Below are 18,968 nucleotides of genomic sequence, written 5' to 3' on the forward strand. Positions count from 1 at the left end.
GACACAGATGGGCTGCCTAATGATTGTGGCCTCACCCTCAGCTCCCAGGCACATCCTTAAAGGTTGGGAAAGGGGCATGCTGTCCCCTGACAAGGCTATAATTCACTGCTCAGGCTCAAACTTGCTTAGGACACCGCCCGGCTCAGCCTCATTCTTGGTATGGTCTGATAATTAGGAAGGACCAGCACAGCACTTCCTGGAATATAAGAAGTACTTTCTCCGCCCTAACAAAGTCCTAGGTCAGCCATGTCCAGGAATTATGCAAACCCACTTGATATTTTCACATGAATATTTTTAACAGGACATGGAGGATGCAGAATTTGTGAGGTCTTCTTGATATTCTTTATTGACTGTTTTATTAATATACTAGAAGCCCGGTGCACGAAATTCGTGCACGGCGGGGGGTTGTCCCTCAGCCCAGCCTGTACCCTCTCCAATCTGGGACTCCTGGAGGGATGTCCGACTGCCCGTTTAGGCCCGATCCTGGTGGGATCGGGCCTAAACGGGCAGTCGGACATCCCTCTCACAATCCAGGACTGCTGGCTCCCAACTGCTTGCCTGCCTGCCTTCCTGATTGCCCCTAACCGCTTCTGCCTGCCAGCCTGATCACCCACTAACCACTCTGCTGCCAGCCTGGTTGATGCTTAACTGCTCCCCTGTCAGCCTGTTTGCCCCCAACTTCCCTCCTCTGCCAGCCTGGTCACCCCTAACTGCCCTCTCCTGCAGGGTTGATCACCTCCAACTTCCCTCCTCTGCCGGCCTGGTCACCCCTAACTGCCCTCTCCTGCAGGGTTGATCACCTCCAACTGCCCTCCCTTGCAGGCCGGGTGACTCCCAACTGCCCTCTCCTGCTGGCCATCTTGTAGTGGCCATCTTGTGTCCACATGGGGACAGGATCTTTGACCACATGGGGGCAGCTATATTGTGTGTTGCAGTGATGATCAATCTGTATATTACTCTTTTATTAGATAGGATAGAGGCCTGGTGCACGGGTGGGGGCCAGCTGGTTTGCCCTGAAGGGTGTCCCGGATCAGGGTGGGGTTCCCTTGGGGCGTGGGGCGGCCTGAGCGAGGGGCCTGTGGTGGTTTGCAGGCCGGCCATGCCCCCTGGCCACCCAAGCGGAGGCCCTGGTATCTGGAATTTATTTTCCTTCTACAATTGAAACTTTGTAGCCTGGAGCGGAGCCAAGCCTGGGGCTCCCTCTGAGGCTGGCAGCCATTTCTGTTGGGGTTATAATTGAAACTTTGTAGCCTTAAGCGGGTGAGCCCGGCCAGGGTGTGCGGAAAGCTTTGCTTCCCCTGTTGCCGCCGGCAACCCTGGCCTGCTCTCTCAAGCTCCATTCTGCCGCCATTTGTTTGAATTTGTTTACCTTCTATAATTGAAACTTTGTAGCTTGAGTGGAGTCTTAGGCCTGCAACAGCTATGGAAAGCTTGGCTTGCTCTGTTACCTGGGAAACCTTGCTCTCTGTGGCTGTAGCCATCTTGGATTGGGGTTAATTTGCATACTCGCCCTGATTGGTTGGTGGGCGTGGCTTGGCTTGTGGGTGTGGCTTATGTAGCGGAGTGATGGTTAATTTGCATATTACCATTTTATTAGAGAGGATGATTTTTATTGGCTTATAACATAAGTCTATTTTTAAAGTTTGATGCAAACTTCATTTTGAAAAACGAAATAACTATCACATGACTCAGTTTCTCTGAACAAGGGATGACTGTTAAACTTAGTGGCCAAAAGGATTTTGAAGACTTCTAAAAAAGGAGAAAAATCAAAAGCTGTTTCTCTTTTGGAACCCCAAACTCCTTCAGTCCCTTCAGTATCATAAATGGAGCCATAAATATTACATTTTATTGGTCTGTCATATGTCAAACAAACTTGTCCAGCTAAAATCTTGGATTGTGATGAATACTAGTCATACTAATCACTAGTTCTATAGCTGTTCTCAACAAGTAGGACCATGAGACAGTGAGATGCATTGTTGCAGTCTTGTCTTTTTCTGCAGCTGCTAGGGTTCAGGAATCTGGAGAAGGACTGTGCATAAATGAATGAAGAGACTAGAGAAGAAATATGAATTTGGAAGGCATTTTGGGGAAAGCCAGATGGAAACCTTAGTTCTAGTGACTAACCCCCCGAAATCTCCGGAGCCAGGGCTTTTTATTCCCACATTTTTCCCTATAGCAAAGCAGATATACATATTAAAGGTGAGGTTTGGTAAACAGTAAAGGGTTATCAGGTTAGGGTAAATGCATACAGCTGTTCAGCAGCAAGTAATAACATGCAGATTTTCAGCCCTGCTGAAGCCCCAAGTTCCATTAGCCTTCTGATGAACTTCTTGCATAATTATGACCTGCTGGAATTAGCCTCCAGCAATGCATGAAACCTGTGACTTAATATTTCTTGGCAGTGTCCCCAGGTCACTCTGGTCCCAGGTCCTTCCTCAGCATCCTCTTAGTAGCTGGTTAAACCTTAAGTTTGGGGAGAGGTTGTTCACATGAGGTGATGGATTTTCTTCTCAGTATTGACCCTGTCATTGAGTAGAGCCACTTGACTGCATTACAAGATGTGGCTGCTCAGTGCCAGCAATAACATTCAATCTGAGATCCTCATAGCATTGGGAACACTTTGGCCCTTGCATAGATTCACTGTAAGTATAGAACCAAAAATAGATGAATTTTGTACTGCAGGGCTGGCCTATGCTTACTAAGACAGGAACAAAGTAGAACACATCTGTCTTAAGATGATGGCTGCTTTGCACAACTGTTTCAGAGAATAACATGGTAAGCTTATTTTCACTGGGATGTTCTTCTAGGTTTGCAGGTTGCCATGGCATCTAGACCCAACATGGTGGCCCCCATTTGTCTGGTGGAAAACAACAATGAGCATCTGTCAGTGAATCAGGAAGCTCTAGAAATTCTTGACCAGATTTCTCAGCCAGTGGTGGTTGTGGCCATTGCAGGACTGTATCGTACAGGCAAATCCTACTTGATGAATCAGCTTGCAGGACAGAATCACGGTGAGTGGTGTCTCAGGTAGAGGACAATTCTTTGACTCTAGCTATTTCACAGTTTCTTAGTTTTCTTCACTAGTCACATTAAGAAAGAGTGAAATTCCTTTCAATAAACCAATCTACTAATTCTAATTCTTACTAATAAATTACTACCTTAATGAGTATTATCTTAGGCCTAGGCCAATTGTTTTTACTCTAACTATATCACAGCTTATTAGTTTTCTTCCCTGGTTACATGAAGTGAGAAATACACTCCTCTCAACAAAACAAACTTCTAAGTTTAATACTTACCACTAAATTATTACTTTAATATATTCTATTACCATTTTCAGGTTTTACTCCTGTTAAGGAAAATCTCTCCTACTAATGCATAGACTCCTTCTTTCACCTGTGCCAACACTGGGGTCTTGAAATTGTGCCTCCTCTCTTGCTCATAACATGTTTTACTCTCTCTATGGAATATTCCCATGAATGTATAAAGACATTTTCATATCTATCATCATGTTTAAAGATTTTTGTGAGTTCACATCCCATTGTTGTTAATTACCTCTCCCACACCACTTGCCATTTTTATTTTTATCACTTTGATTGGAAAAATATTATCTGAATTTCTTTTTCTTTAGACGTCTCTCTTCTATCCACTTCTATTTGGCCTTTACTGGACCATTCTTTAAAATGCTCTTATATAGTATTCAGTGACCTTTATTAATTCTGATTCATGGATGCACTTCACCTCCATTTTGAGCTCTTGCTGGGTATCATTTTCACAGTTAACATTCATCTCCTCCTTTGAATAGATGACACAAAGTAAAGCATTCTTACAAAATAGAGAAAGTACCATCTTATATTCTGGGGTACTTCCATTCCAGAAAGTCTGATTATGTAGTCCCTTGGCTGCTTAGTTTGTCTATCGTCACTGTGGGTTGGGTCTACCCTTCTTTTATAGGTTTCCCTTTGGGCTCTACAGTGCAGTCTCAAACCAAGGGCATCTGGATGTGGTGTGTGCCTCACCCCTATAAGCCTGATTGCACTCTGGTCCTTCTAGACACTGAGGGCCTGGGCGATGTGGAAAAGGTAAGGCAGAGAGTCAAAGACAAGATGGTTTCATTCTGGATAGTCTCATAACGAACTCTTTAACTTAACTGCTTGATCTATTTGTGAAATCTAGAAATCCAACTATATGTCAGGCAAATTCTCAGTTGTTTGACTCTTATTTCTAGGTAAGGTGTCATGGTACATTGAGTAAATTTTCTTTTATTTCTGGGCACTCATGAATAATTTGATTCAATTTAGTAAACAATTGCTGAGCACCATATTCCCAGGTCTCTAAGTTAGTACTGTAGATACTAGTGACCCATGTAAAAGCCCTGCCTTCAAAGAGTCTTGGTCCTATGGTGAAGTTCACCAAGTACTCACCAAGCATTCTGGAAGACTTTGAGATACCTCTATAAAAGCATGTGGTTATCCTACAACATTTTAAGATGGGTCTTTGATATTTTAGTTTTCTACTAAAGGGTAAAATGAATGATTTCTCCTTTTCTGCTTTTGTTTGAGACTTATTTGGAAATAGTACCTAAATTTCTACAACTTTCTATTTCTACCCAAAGAAGACTTAAAATTTTGTTTTAATTTTAATTTTTTTATTTTTAAAATATATTCTATTGGTTTTTTACAGAGAGGAAGGGAGAGGGATAGAGAGTTAGAAACATTAATGAGAGAGAAATATCGATCAGCTGCCTCCTGCACACTCCCTTCTGGGTATGTGCCTGCAACTAAGGTACATGCCCTTGACTGGAATCAAACCTGAGACCCTTGCGTCTGCAGGCCGACATTCTATCCACTGAGCCAAACTGGTTAGGGCTATGTTTATTTTTATACTAGAGTCCTGGTGCATGGAAATTCATGCACTCGAGTGGTCCCCCAGCCCTGCTTGCACCCTCTCCCAGTGCAGGACCCCTCAGGAGGAGATGTCCAACTGCTAGCTTAGACCCACTCCCTTGGGGATGGGACCTAATCTGGCAGTCAGACATTCCTCTGGCAGTCCAGGAGCCCTTGGGGGATATCCAATTGCAGCTTAGGCCCACTCCTCTGCAGCCACCTCTGTGGAAGGCGTGGCGCCAGGACTCGACCGGCCCACACCACCACCTCGTCTGCCACCTCTGTGGAAGGGGAGCGGGGGAGCCAGGACCACCATGGCTGGCCTGGAGGCGCAGGCTCACTGGCCCTGCCCCCCACCCTCAGGTCATTCTGGCAGGTTGTTCTGAGAGGTCATTTCACTGTCCAATCTAATTAGCACATTAGCTCTTTATTGTAAATTATCCTATCTAATAAAAGAGTAATATGCAAATTAACAATCACACTGTTATACCCACCAGCCATGCCTACCAGCCACGCCCACTAGCCAATCAGGAGAAAGTATGCAAATTAACTCAACCAAGATGGCTGTGGCCATGGAGAAAGTAGGAGGGAGGCTTGGGTTTCCCTGGCGATGGAGGAAGCCAAGCTTTCCACACACCCTGGCCGGCCCAGGCCTCTATTCCAGGCTACAAAGTTTCAATTAGAGAAGATAAATAAATCTAAACAAAAATGGCGGCAGCTATGGAGCTGGAGAGAACAGGAGGCTAGGGTTGCCCCGGCGATGGAGGAAGCCAAGCTTCTGCAGCCCTGGCCTGCCTTGGCCTCCGCTTAAGGATACAAAGTTTCAATTATAGAAGATAAATAAATCCCAACAGAAATGGCTGCCACCACAGACTGAGCAGAAGGTTTGGCTCAGCTCCAGGCTACAAAGTTTCAATTATAGAAGATAAATAAATCCCAGATACCAGGGCCTCCACTTGGGTCCCCAGAGGATGTGGCCGGCCTGCAAACCACCACAGACCCCTTGCCCAGGCCTCCCCATGCCCAAGGAAACCCCCACCCTGATCTGGGACACCCTTCAGGGCAAACCAGCTGACCCCCACCCATATACCAGGCCTCTATCCTATCTAATAAAAGAGTAATATGCAGATTGACCATCACTCCAAAAAACAAGATGGCTGCCCCCATGAGGACACAAGATGGCAACCATAAGATGGCCAGCAGGGGAAGGCAGTTGGGAGGGACCAGGCCTGCAGGGGAGAACAGTTGGGGGGGACCAGGCCTGCAGGGGAGGGCAGTTAGGAGCAAACGGGCTGGCAGGGGAGTAGTTAAGGTGTGATCAGGCTGGCAGGCAGTAGCAGTTAGGGGCAATCAGGAAGGCAGTCAGGAGACCAGTTGGGAGCCAGCAGTCCTGGATTGTGAGAGGGATGTCCAACTGCCCATTTAGGCCCGATCCCGGTGGGCCCAATCCCAGTGGGATCGGGCCTAAACAGGCAGTTGGATATCTCTCGAGGGGTCCCAGATTTGAGAGGGTGCAGGCTGGGCTGAGGGACACCCCCCAGTACTGTGCACGAATTTCGTGCATTGGGCCTCTAGTATCAAACAATCATGCTGACTAAATAACATATTGTGTGTCATAAGTGCCACTTCTTATTATAATCATTTTTTAAATTGGGCTTTGGAATGTAAATCAGCGAATCAGTATTTCACTCTCAAATTTTCTGGGTATTTTCCACTTTTGCTCTGGGGAACAACTTTAGACAGTGTTCATAATAAAACAAAAATTCTGTATTGTGCCGTTATTTAGACCTGTTGTATTTTGTACACACAAATTAACCCCATCTTTAAGGTCTTTCATCTGGTTGCACAAGGCTCACTATCCAGCTTTAACTTCTTGACATGCCCTGTATTCCAGTCAGATCAAATAACTCTACTTTTATTGAAAAGACTTCTGTATGCTGCCATGTCTACTTTTGCTTCCATGGATCTTCCCATCTGCAGGTTACCTTCATTTAATCAAATTCACACACTGCTAAGGCTTTAATTTTCAATCAAGGTGCTGAGGAAGACTTCATGTTATGTAAAATTTTCCAACTTTCAGAGCTCTGGTCTTCCATGCTAGACTTGTAAATTTTAATTTAATACTTCTTAAAATTTATATTTATTATTGAAAGTATTACATATTTTTTCCTTCTTCCCCTCCTATTGACCACGTCTTCCCCCATCTATCCCCTCTGCAGGCCTTTGGCGTGCTATTGTCAGTGTCCATATTTTGTGCGTATATGCATACAAGTTTTTTTGTTGATGTCTTCCCTCCCACCCTTCATTTACTACTATAGCTAAAGTTTTCAATGCTTATATATGTTATATTAATGTAAGCATTGTATAGATATTATCCTCGTTATATTCATTGCTATAGATGTTTGCTATGCTTTGAAATAGTCATTATGAAAGTAATATTTGTCATTTTAAACTGCTTTTTAATTTAACAACAGTGGAAATATTCAGTAGCTTCCCATAAATATTTCTTGAATACATCCCCAGTTATGTTAACTATGGAATATTTTATATAGCCCATGACCAACAAATATATGTAGAATAAATATGTGCTAACACCGTTCATTTAACATAATAGCACACCAGGTGCTGCACTAAGTTACTTTATATGTCATTTATTTCATCCAATCCATTAAAAAGAAAACCCTGTGATGACAAAATCCTTTTATATATGAAAGAAGCATAGTCACAAGAAATGTCTTTGTAATTGTTAAAGCTAATATGTATATTTATGCCCATCTTCAAACTTACTTCTTTGCATGGTGAGCACATTACCTGAAATAAAAGGAAGGACTGTTAGACTTAGTGTCTGAATGAATTTCTATAGGGTAAACCCCCAAATGTCTTGTCCTAATGTACTTCCAGGGAGACCCTAAGAATGACTCATGGATCTTTGCCCTGGCCGTGCTTCTGTGTAGCAGCTTCGTCTACAACAGCCTGAGCACCATCAACCACCAGGCGCTGGAGCAGCTGCAGTATCCTTCCAGGAACCCAACCTCCATGTGTCATGGAGGCTGTGGGGATGGAGATCCAGTCAATTCCTCCTTTCCTCTCACTTAGTTGCCTTTTGTAGACCAAAAGGAACCAGAGTGAAAGAGAGAGTTTATAATACTCTTTCTTTTAATGAGAGAAATGTGGGAATTGTGGGTAGAAAGTTTACTTTCCTTAGCTGGGTCCCAGTTACGTGACAGAGCTGACAGAACTCATCAGGGCAAAGTCCTCCCCTACACCAGATGGAGTAGACGATTCAATAGAGTTTGTGAGTTTCTTTCCAGACTTTATCTGGACCGTACGGGATTTCTCCCTGGAGCTGGAGTTAAATGGCCACCCTATCACAGAAGATGAGTACCTGGAGAATGCCTTGAAGCTGATTCCAGGTAACAGAGCATGGCTGGGCAGTGGGTGGGAGGTACTAAACATCATGTCTGGAGTTGCATTTGTACTTGAGACTAGCTGTCTGCAGAAATGGTGGCTGGGAATGGGTTGAAAAGCTCTATGGACTGGAGTTTAAGTTCACTTAGAAAAGTGGAGCCTAAAGCAGAGTAAAACTACTCATGACCAATTTGTTCTTTACACATTGGAACTGAGAATCCAACTGTAACTTTGAATACAGTGGTGTTAAAGCCTTCTAAAGACCAAACACTTATATTTATTACTTTAGTTTCTGCTTTTCCGTGTTGAGGAAAACAGCTGATCAGATACTTGGTAGGCATAAAATTACAATGAAAAGCCTATCTAATTAAATATCTTTCATGTAATTTGATAGAATTAATCTAAAATGGGCATATAACTTTTTAATGTTATTATACATATGTAATCTATAAAAAAGACTTTATATTCTAATAAACCTGAAGAAATATATTTTGTCTTTTCAATCTATCCTTTTGTGCATTTTTTGACAATTATCAGAATATAATTTTAATTTATATATCATAGATTTTTTTATTTTAAAAATAATTTTCTTTTTGAATTGTAGTTTAAACTCAATATCATTTTGTGTTATTTTCAAATATACATAGCATAGTGGTTAGATAACACATAGTTTACAACTAGATCCCTGCTATATTTCAAGTACCCACCTGGCACCATGAATAGTTATTACAATTTTATTAACTACTAGAGGCCTGGTGCACAGAATTCGTGCCCTGAGGTGGGGGGTGTTCCTCAGCCCAGCCTGCACTCTCTTCAATCTGGGACCCCTCTGTGGGATTGGGCCTAAACCGGCAGTTGGACATCCCTCTCACAAACTGGGACTGTTGGCTCCCAACCACTTGTCTGCCTGCCTGCCTGATTGTGCCTAACTGCTCTGCCTACCAGCCTGATCACCCCCTAACCACTCCTCTGCCAGCCTGTTCACCCCCAACTGCTCCAATCCCCCCCTCCTGTGCTCCTCTCTTCATGCAGGCATCAGTTTTTTCTCTGGATCTATTAATCTATTTCCATTTTGTTTGTTTATTTTGTTCTTTAGAATCCATATATAAGTGTAATCATATGATATTTGTCTTTCTCTAACTTATTTCATTGAGCAGACAATTTCATTCTTTTTTATGATCGAGTAATATTCCATTGTGTATACTGTATTACTACCTATTCTTTATCTACTTGTCTATTCTTGGGCACTTAGGTTACTTCCATATCTTGGCTATTGTAAATAATGCTGAAATGAATATAGGAGTCATATTTTGTTTTGAATTAGTGTTTTGGATTTCTTCAGATATATAACCAGGAGTAAAGTCACTGGGGCATAATGTAGTTCTATTTTTATTTTTTTTGAGAAACCTCCATTCTCTTTTCCATAGTAACTGTGCAAATATGCATACCCACCAACAGTGCCAACATGTATTCTTTGTTGATTTATTGACGAGAGCCATTCAGACTGGAATGAGGTGATATCTCATTGTGGTTTTAACTTGCATTTCTCTGATGATTAGCAATATTGAACATCTTTTCATACCTATATTGGCCACGGTATGTCCTCTTTGGAGAAGTTTTTATTCAGGTCCTCAGCTCACTTTTAAACCAGATTGTTTGTTCCTATGGGGAATAGTATAAGTACTTTATAAATTTTGGTTATTAACACCTTATCGATGTGTCATTGGAGAATATATTCTCCCACTCAGGTGGTTGTTTGTTTGTTTATGGCTTCCTGTGCTGTGCAAAAACTATTTAGCTTGCTGTAGTCCCATTTGTTTATTTATTTTGTTTCCCTTACCAGAGGAAAGATATGAAAAGAAATACATTGCTAAGAAAAATATTTTACTTCCTTTGTTTTCTTATAGTAGTTTTATAATTTTGAGATGTACATTTAAGCCTTTAATCCATTTTGAGCTTATTCTTGTATATGGTGTAAGAAGGTCATGTAGTTTCTTTTTTGTGTGTGTATTTGCCCAATTTTCCCTACACCATGTATTGAATAAACTGTCTTTACCCCATTGTATGTTGTTTTGCCTCCTTTGTCATCTATTAATTGATTATATTTGTGTGGGCTTATTTCTGGACTCTGCCGTGTTCCATTGATCTATATGTCTGTTTTTATTCCTGCACTATGCTGTTTTGATTACCATAGCATTGTATTATAGTTTGATATCAGGTAGCATGATACCTCCAACTTTGTCCTTTTTTCTCAGTATTTCTGTGGCTATTAAGGGTCTTTTACAGCTTCATATACATTTTTGGATTATTTATTGTAGTGATGCGAAAAACACCATTGGTATTTTGAGAGAGATTGTGTTGAATCCATAGATTCCTTTGGGCATTATAGAAATTTTAATTATAGTAAATCTTTCTTTCTGTATCAGAGCTTTTTTCTATTTCCACATATTTACCCATGCTATAATTTCAAAATAATAAAAATATATGAATGGGTTCTATTTACCTGGGCATGTAGATATCTGATGAAACCTTGAAAGAAATATCACTTCTGATTTATATACTCTTGATTTCATGTTTCTATTTATGGTTTCTCAAAACAATGAGAAATAGGCTACACAGCAAAGCTATAAGATGAAATATAGTTCTTTACCTTAAAGAATTTAGAGACTAATGGTGATATCTTAAAATTACGTTTTAGCTACATTTACTCTTCACTCTTCAGAGGTTTTTATTTTTTTAAAAGCTAATGTTGTACACTTCATTTTTAGCATCTAAACAGTTTTCCTTAAATAATCTGGTGTTATTTCTAACATTGCCTCATTAAGTATTGTTTGGGCTCTTCATTTTGATCCATAGCTTTGTTTCCCCAGGGGATCTAATGGACCAAAAACATACGTTTGACCCATGTTTCTGTTATTCATTCTGTAAGCGATATAGACAATATACACAATACTCTACCACTTTTAGGTCTGATAGCAGCAACAGGTCATTGTTGTTGTTTTTTAACCATGTTGATGTGTTCAAAAAATTTTCTCCAGAATTGTGTAATGGTAAATTTGATGTTAAAGAAGCATTTGGATGTCCATGCTAAAAGAGTTATAAACAAGTTATACAGAGAGAATGCTGCAAAGATACAAAAATCCCTGTCATGAAAATCTTTAGATTCCTTGTCCTACATCTGCTCCTACTGTAATACCTGTTTTTGTTTTTTGTTTGTTTTAATCTTTCAGGCATGAATCACAAAGCTCAAATATCTAATCTCCCCAGAGAGTGCATCCGGCATTTCTTTCCAAGACGGAAGTGTTTTGTCTTTGACCGGCCAACAAATGACAAAAAACTCCTAGCCAATATTGAGAAGGTTGCAGACAACCAACTGGATCCTAACTTCAAGGAAGAAACAAAGAATTTCTGTTTTTACATCTTCACCCAGGCGAGGACCAAGACCCTCAGAGAGGGAATCATGATCACTGGGAAACGTGAGTCTCCATCTCACATTTTGTGGGGCCTAATATTTTTTGAATATATTATAGGATGTGTTCTTTAGAATTTCTTTTTGATTCTATATGGAATTATGAGTCATAGATGTTCATACTCCATGATGACAATTGTATACTTATCATACTTTTGGGTGTTTACAAATTTGTCTCCAAAATTACAACCTTTATCAGCAAAATCTGCAGTATCCATACATATAAAAATCTTCTAATCTTAATGAATCACTAACTGGGGATAAAAAACAGAATATGCTGTTTCCTCAGTTGAAGTTCTTTATAATGTACTAGTGGCCCGGTGCACGAAATTTGTGCACATTAAAAGGGAAGTAATTAGAGGAAATGTTTTAATATTGTTATTTGCCCTTTATAATAGAAGTTTCAGAGATGAAAGAAAATTAGTAAAATGTATATGAAAATCTTCCTCTTGTCAGAGTCTGGTGTGTGCTGCAGGACCCAGAGTCAAGTCCCTGCCCAACCGTGTGTGCCTCAGACCCAGCTGGCCCCACCCCCATTGGGCAAGATCCAGACCCGTCAAGCCCTGCCAGGCAGGGGGCATAGCCTCAGGGCCCCCACCAAGCCCTTCTGGGTGGAAGGCACAGCCTCAGGTCCCCTGTCAAGCCCTGCTGAGTGGGGGGCTCAGCCTAAGGTCCCCCTGCCTGGGGTGGGGTGCATGGCCTGAGGTCCCCTGGCCTGGGCCAGGGCAGGGGCATGCTTTGAGGTCCCCATCAAGCCCTGCCGGGTGTGGGGCATGGCCTGAGGTCCCTTATCAAACCCTGCAGGGCTGGGGGCGCAGCCTTAGGTCCTCCAGCTTGGAGCCAGGTTGGGGAGCATAGCCTGAGGTCCACTGGCCTGGTGCCAGGGTGGGGGCATGGTCTGAGGTCCCCTGTCAAGCCCCACCAGGTGGGGGGTGCAGCTACAGGTCCCCTGCCCCAGCCCAGCCCTATGTAGCCTCAGGTCCTTGCTGAATGCTCTTTAAGGCTCGTTCAGGAACTCAGCCTCCACTGTGGGCGCAGCCATCTTGTGTTACTGAATCCCTGCCTCCGCTGTGGAAGCAGCCATCTTGACCGTTATGGCGTGATGGTCAATTTGAATATTCCCTCTTTATTAGATAAGATGAGAGTTGCAAGAAGAATACAGAAGATATTTTGGACATTTACAGCAATTTAATAATGCACATTAGCCCATAAAACTCTGAAAATTTATGGGAATCTTCAGAATTCAGAAAAAAATAGGATCACATTTACCCTGCTTCATCTGTCTACAATTTGCTTCTAAGATTTTCAATGGGAAATTATGTTTTACCCTTTAGTATGTTAGATAAAGGAATATATTGAATTATTTTAGGCTTTAGTATGTTAGATAAAGGAATATATTGAATTATTTTAGGCTTATGGTCTAAAGAAACATAAAACTTGAGAGTCAATGGGACAATAGTGTTAGATACCCTTTAGTATGTTAGATAAAGGAATATATTGAATTATTTTAGGCTTATGGTCTAAAGAAACATAAAACTTGAGAGTCAATGGGACAATAGTGTTACTGGAGGAATATGTTCTTCTGTGGTATTGTGTGAAAGGAATTTCAGGTACCCTGATGTAGGAGGAGTTTTACTCGATAATGGCAAGGTTTATTAAAGTGAAAAGCAAAGTACACTCTCAGGGAGACAGAGAGCTGGCGGGCTAGAGAGCAGCTACTGCCCTGAAGTATTTGTTAAGCTTCCCCATATATATTTGGGTTTGGGAAAGAGCAGGCTTTCTTTAAAACTATCCAATCTGTTTCATGTCTTCTTCAGGGCTTGTGTCCTTCCCCTATGCAATCTTTTCCCAGGTTTTTGCCCTTCCCCACTAATGGTCTGCATTTTGGCTTTTTGCACTTGCTTCTTAGTTCTGCTTGGTTATTTGGCTCCTACTTCACAGGTACTTAGTATAGAAATTTTACCTCTGCGCCATTTTTCTCCCAACCTGGTTGTTGGGTGGACTACCCAGAGTGACTGTAAGGCTGTTTTTTCCTACGTAATCATGCTTTATCAGATTCTGGTTCTATTAGCTCCATGGTCTCTTGTTAATATCTAACTGTGTACTCCAATAATAGTAGAAGGAAGTGGTGTGTTTGTGTGTATATGTATGCATGTGTGTGTGTGTGTGTATGTGTGCATATATGTGTGTTTGTGTGAGAGAGAAAGGGACAGAAAGAGAGATTTAGAAATGTAGTTTCACATAAATGGATCCCGTTGAGTGATAAATTGATATTTATCCCTTAAATTTCCTGTCTTATTAGGTCTAAAGACTCTGGTGGTGACTTATGTGGATGCCATCAACAATGGAGCAGTGCCTTGTTTGGAGAATGCAATGACAACTCTGGCCCAAATTGAGAACTCCAGGGCCGTTCAGAAGGCAGCCGACCACTACAGTGAGCAGATGGCCCAGAGAGTGAGCTTCCCCACAGACACCCTGCAGGAGCTGCTGGACCTGCATGCAGCCTGTGAGAGGGAAGCCATTGCAATCTTCATGGAGAACTCCTTCAAGGATAACAATCAGGAGTTCCAGAAGAATCTTGTGGTAATATGTCTTAGTATTTATTTACATTTTGTGACTCTTCCCTTGAAAAATGAAGCCTAAAAGAGCTTTTCTGACCAAAGTCCTCCTCCCTTACTCATGGATCGAGTAGTCTGGAGTTTCAAAAGGCTACATTTTCTTCTTCCTCTCCCCACCAAACTTCAGGTACTTTATGTAAAAATTTCTCTGGTCTCTGATAATCAGTATAGATATATTTCTGAACTGAATACTTATTTTGAATTCAAGCCTGCCCTGAATACCCAGAAGTCATTCCTCAGCTAGTCACTTTCTTAAGGGACTCTCCCACTCTCAGGAACCAAATGTCTCTTAACAGACCCTCATACCAGGCTATTTTCAACTCCTATGGCTCCTTGTTGTATCATTGTGCCATTGAAGGTGGAATTAACTGAAGTTACAGCTGCAGGGAGCCATAGAGATAAGGGAATTCAACACCAACAGTTTTGATGAAGAACCTGAGACCCAGGGAGGTTGGAAGCTTTTCCCTGGCTCACATGGAATTTTCAGGGATGTGAGTAAAGGAAGCTTTGCAATTCCTGTTTTATTCCATGTCCTTCTCCAACAGAATGCTTTTCTTTTCTTTTTTTAAAAATATATTTTATTGATTTTTTACAGAGAGGAAGGGAGAGGGATAGAGAGCTAGAAACATCTATCAGCTGCGTCCTGCACACCGCCCACTGGGGATGTGCCCGCAACCAAGGTACATGCCCTTGACTGGAATAGAACCTGGGACCCTCCAGTCCGCAGGCCGACGCTCTACCCACTGAGCCAAACAGGTTAGGGCCAGAATGCTTTTCTTATGAGGACCACAGCTAGACTTCCTTCTACCAGATTCTTTGGAATTTTTTCTCCTCTGTTCCTTTCTCCTGGTGACAGCCCTCTATACTTCCCTTGCAGGAAATCATAAAGGATAAGCAGGATAAGTTCTTGCTGCAGAATGAAGATGCATCTGTTAAATATTGTCAGGATAAACTTGAGCAGCTTTCCAAGTCCCTAATGGAAGATATTTCAGCAGGCATTTTCTCTGTTCCTGGTGGTCACAAGCTCTACATGGAAACCAAGAAAAGGATTGAACAGGACTACTGGCAAGTGCCCAGGAAAGGAGTGAAGGTGAGGAATAATGGGAGCATAGGGATCCTACAGATTAAAGTCAAGAAGGTCTCCTGGAAATCGGTCACAGCTTCAGTGTGGGTAATATGGGAGAATGGGGATATCATGACTCTTTTAGCATGGAAGGCCCATTATTTTGTCTTTTTTTTCTATAGAGAATCAAAATGCCCATTCTCAAAAATGAATATAGATTTCTGAAATCCATAAGAGACACAAGAGAAATAATCATTTCCATCCAACAATATTATATTCAGTGAGTCAAAGGCAAACAATTTACAAGTTAAAGTCAGAGCCTTTGTACTTAAGGCTGATCAAAAGAGAAAAGGAAGTCAAACATGTAGACAGTTGCACACAGGGTTATCATACTTATGAACCTGAGATAATTGGCTATGTAGGTGATGGTACAAGTAATAACATTAAATAACAATGCAATTAATATTTATTGAACTTTTACTGTTGAGACATAGTATTGAGCTCTTTCCCTAGAATTTAATTTTATCCTTTATATAGCATTAGGGAGCATCTATACTTTTTTCAACATTTTACACAAGTGAACTGAGAGGCAGAGATGAGTTAAAATGACTTGCCTAGAGTTACAGTCAGCAAGTGGCAGTGGAGAGCAGGAGCACTAACTGGAGGTAACATTTCTCCCTGGAAAGCAAATATATAAAAGCAGAGACAGTGGGTTTGTAGAACTGAATGTGGTTCTCACTGTCTGGAACTCAGAGCAAAGAGTAGAAAGTAACACTGGGAGAGAGACTGCAGGGGGTATGAAGAGCTTGGAAACTGTGTGGAATCATGATGCAATTTTGATCATGAAGGAAAAATTACATGGACATAGTTCGTTTTGCAGCACTGTTTTTCCCAGTGAAAATCAAAGTTTGTTCCTTTTTCTCTCATCAGGCAAATGAGGTTTTCCAGAGGTTCCTGCAGTCACAGGCAGCAACAGAGAATTCCATCCTGCAGGGAGACAACGCGCTCACAGATGAGATGAAGGCCATGGCAGGTAAGTGCAGGGCTGGGCTCACAATGGGTGGCAGGTACCTGCAGTGTCCTTTGACAGCTGTGAGAACAAAACCTCCTGAAACAAGGAGCTTTCTGTCCTTCTGTGGGACACACTCTCTAACTCTGAAAACACCAGGGCACCTCAGCCAGCCAGGGCCTTTCCCATCACACTCCGAAATGTGCTCTTGATGGTGTGGCAAAGGGAGCAATTCAGAGTATTCCACCTCCCCTTCCAGTTCGGCTTGTTCTCAGAGCTCAGGAGGGTAGAGATTAGTCCTCACCTAATTTTCTTCTCTCTCTCAAACCTCCCTGGGGCAGCGGAGCGGGCCAAGAAGGAGGCAGCTGAGAAGGAACAGGAGCTGATGAGACAGAAACTACAGGAGCAGCAGCAGCAGATGGAGGCACAGATGAAGAGCCGCGAGGAAAATATGTTGCAACTGAAGGAGAAGCTGGAGAGGGAAAGAGAGAATATACTAAGAGAGCAGAATATGATATTGGAACATAAATTGAAGGTAAGTCCTGCCGTGGCCTCTGGTACGTCAGGTGGGATGGAGAATGTTACAGCAAGACCATGGAGGCAACACCATTGCCATTTACTACCTGTGATTTGCTAAAGCCTTGAATCTTCCCCTTGTTCCCTTTCTTTGTAAAAATATCTTTGAAATCTTTTTTTTTTTCTGCATTTTGGTTGGCCATATTATTCCAAGTGGGACTGAGAATTAGTATGAGCCGATTCAGGTTACTTCTCAACTGGTATTATGACTGGCACAAAGTACATTTGTCCTCAGGCCAGGCTTAGTATTCTAGCAAAACCCAATAGGTATGTGAATATTTGTAAGACTGTAAACTATGCTTTCTTTCTGTGTTTAGGTCCAAGACAGGATTATTTCTTGTTGCAAAATTATCTTTGATTGTGTAAGAGAGAACAATTTTAAGAGTAGAAGGAAAGAATTCTTAAATATAAAATGTAATTTTTGAAAAACATGGGAATTTAAAACATTTTACTTCTATCCTCACATTTTTTTAGGTTCAAGAAGATTTGCTTAGAGAAGGATTTAAAAAGAAATGTGAAGATATGAATGCAGAGATCACTCTTTTGAGAAATATGATTGATAGTATTCAAAATGATAATAGTCCCTTTATTACAAAAATCATGGAAAGACTTGCCAGTGAGATTGATTCAATATTTTGTACATCTGGTAAATTTTTTGGTAATGTTTTGAGAAGCTTTGGCTCACTATTTAAAGATAAATAGTTCTCCTTTGAAATAAAGTATAGAATGTGGATATATGTTATGGCTTATTTTTGGTGTGTATTCCTTTTGATTTCATTCATCCAAGTCTTAAACATGAAAAGTGCCTACTAAAGGATATCAATGTCTAGCCCTAATTAGATAGGATAAATGCTCATATGCTTTGATATAGCATGTTTACTTAATGAAACATATATGTTTAAATAAACATACTTACAATTAATCAAGTTATCACTTTAAATGGCAAAAGATTGGAAACTACTAATAAATTCATCTATATGAATTGGTAATATAAATTTAACATTTGCATATGGTGGGATATTATGCAGCCAGTAAATAGAGAATTTAGCTCTATTTTTATAAACATACAACAATCTTGAAAATACATTGTAAAATGAGGTACACAAAAAGTGTATAATGTGTTTACAGGAAAAAATGTAATTACTGTGTGCAATCATATGTATGTGTACACATTGAATATCTATAGGAACCCTCAAAGAAGTAATATCAGTTCTTACTTGGAAGAAGTGGGTGGGATCAGGGTAAACAAGTCACATGCTTTTCATTATATGCTCTTTCTTTTGAATCCTGTAAAGAAATTTTATAAATAAATAAATAACAAAGAAAATGTAAAGTGTAATACTAATCTATATATATATAAAAGGCTAATATGCTAAGTGTCTGACCGTTCATTTGACTGGTCATGCCCTGACCACCTGGGGGCAGATGCTTCTACCGGTAGGTTAGCTTGCTTCTGGGGTATGGCCGATTGGGATTGGGTGCCCTGGAGCCCTCCTGCGGTCCCTCCCCAGCCCCAATCGTGCACCAGTTGGGTCCCTCGGCATGGACTGTGCCCTTTTGCAATCCGAGATCCCTGGGAGGATGTTGGAGAGCCTGTTTCAGCCCGATCCCTTCAGGCCAGGCCAAGGGACCCCCACTGGTGCACAAATCCATGCACCGGGCCTCTAGTAATGATAATAATGACAAGGAAATGTAAAAAAAATGGCTATTAGATGATGAAAGCTCTCATGTCTTCTAGAAATGATACCAGCCTGCACAATTAGGAGTTTCAGATTAAGTCAAAGTATAGAAAGTATAAAATTTGCATCCTCATTTTGTTTCCTTTTAGTCATGGTTCTCAATCCATTATATTTGTTTCAAAACTAAGATATACACTTTCCTATCTCTCTTGGAATATCAGCTAAAAAAAAAAAAGAAAAAAATTTCAAATAGAGTAGCTTCT

At 41.2% G+C, this 18,968-nt stretch overlaps 1 protein-coding gene across 1 annotated transcript; it reads left to right on the plus strand.

The window, feature by feature from the left end:
• Positions 1–2,806: 2,806 nt before the first annotated feature.
• On the plus strand, positions 2,807–17,728 carry LOC307103652 (guanylate-binding protein 6-like; the record flags this gene model as incomplete). Its single annotated transcript, XM_079778100.1, has 10 exons — positions 2,807–3,011; positions 3,952–4,079; positions 7,785–7,894; positions 8,100–8,296; positions 11,522–11,767; positions 14,063–14,343; positions 15,256–15,468; positions 16,372–16,474; positions 16,792–16,985; positions 17,501–17,728. The coding sequence occupies exons 1-10, from the start codon at positions 2,822–2,824 to the stop codon at positions 17,726–17,728; spliced, it is 1,890 nt and encodes a 629-aa protein (XP_079634226.1). The 5' UTR covers positions 2,807–2,821.
• Between the last annotated feature and the right edge of the window lie 1,240 nt (positions 17,729–18,968).

The sequence above is a fragment of the Cnephaeus nilssonii genome (assembly GCF_951640355.1).
Source record: "Cnephaeus nilssonii genome assembly, chromosome: 7".
In the NCBI taxonomy this organism is placed as follows: domain Eukaryota; kingdom Metazoa; phylum Chordata; class Mammalia; order Chiroptera; family Vespertilionidae; genus Cnephaeus; species Cnephaeus nilssonii.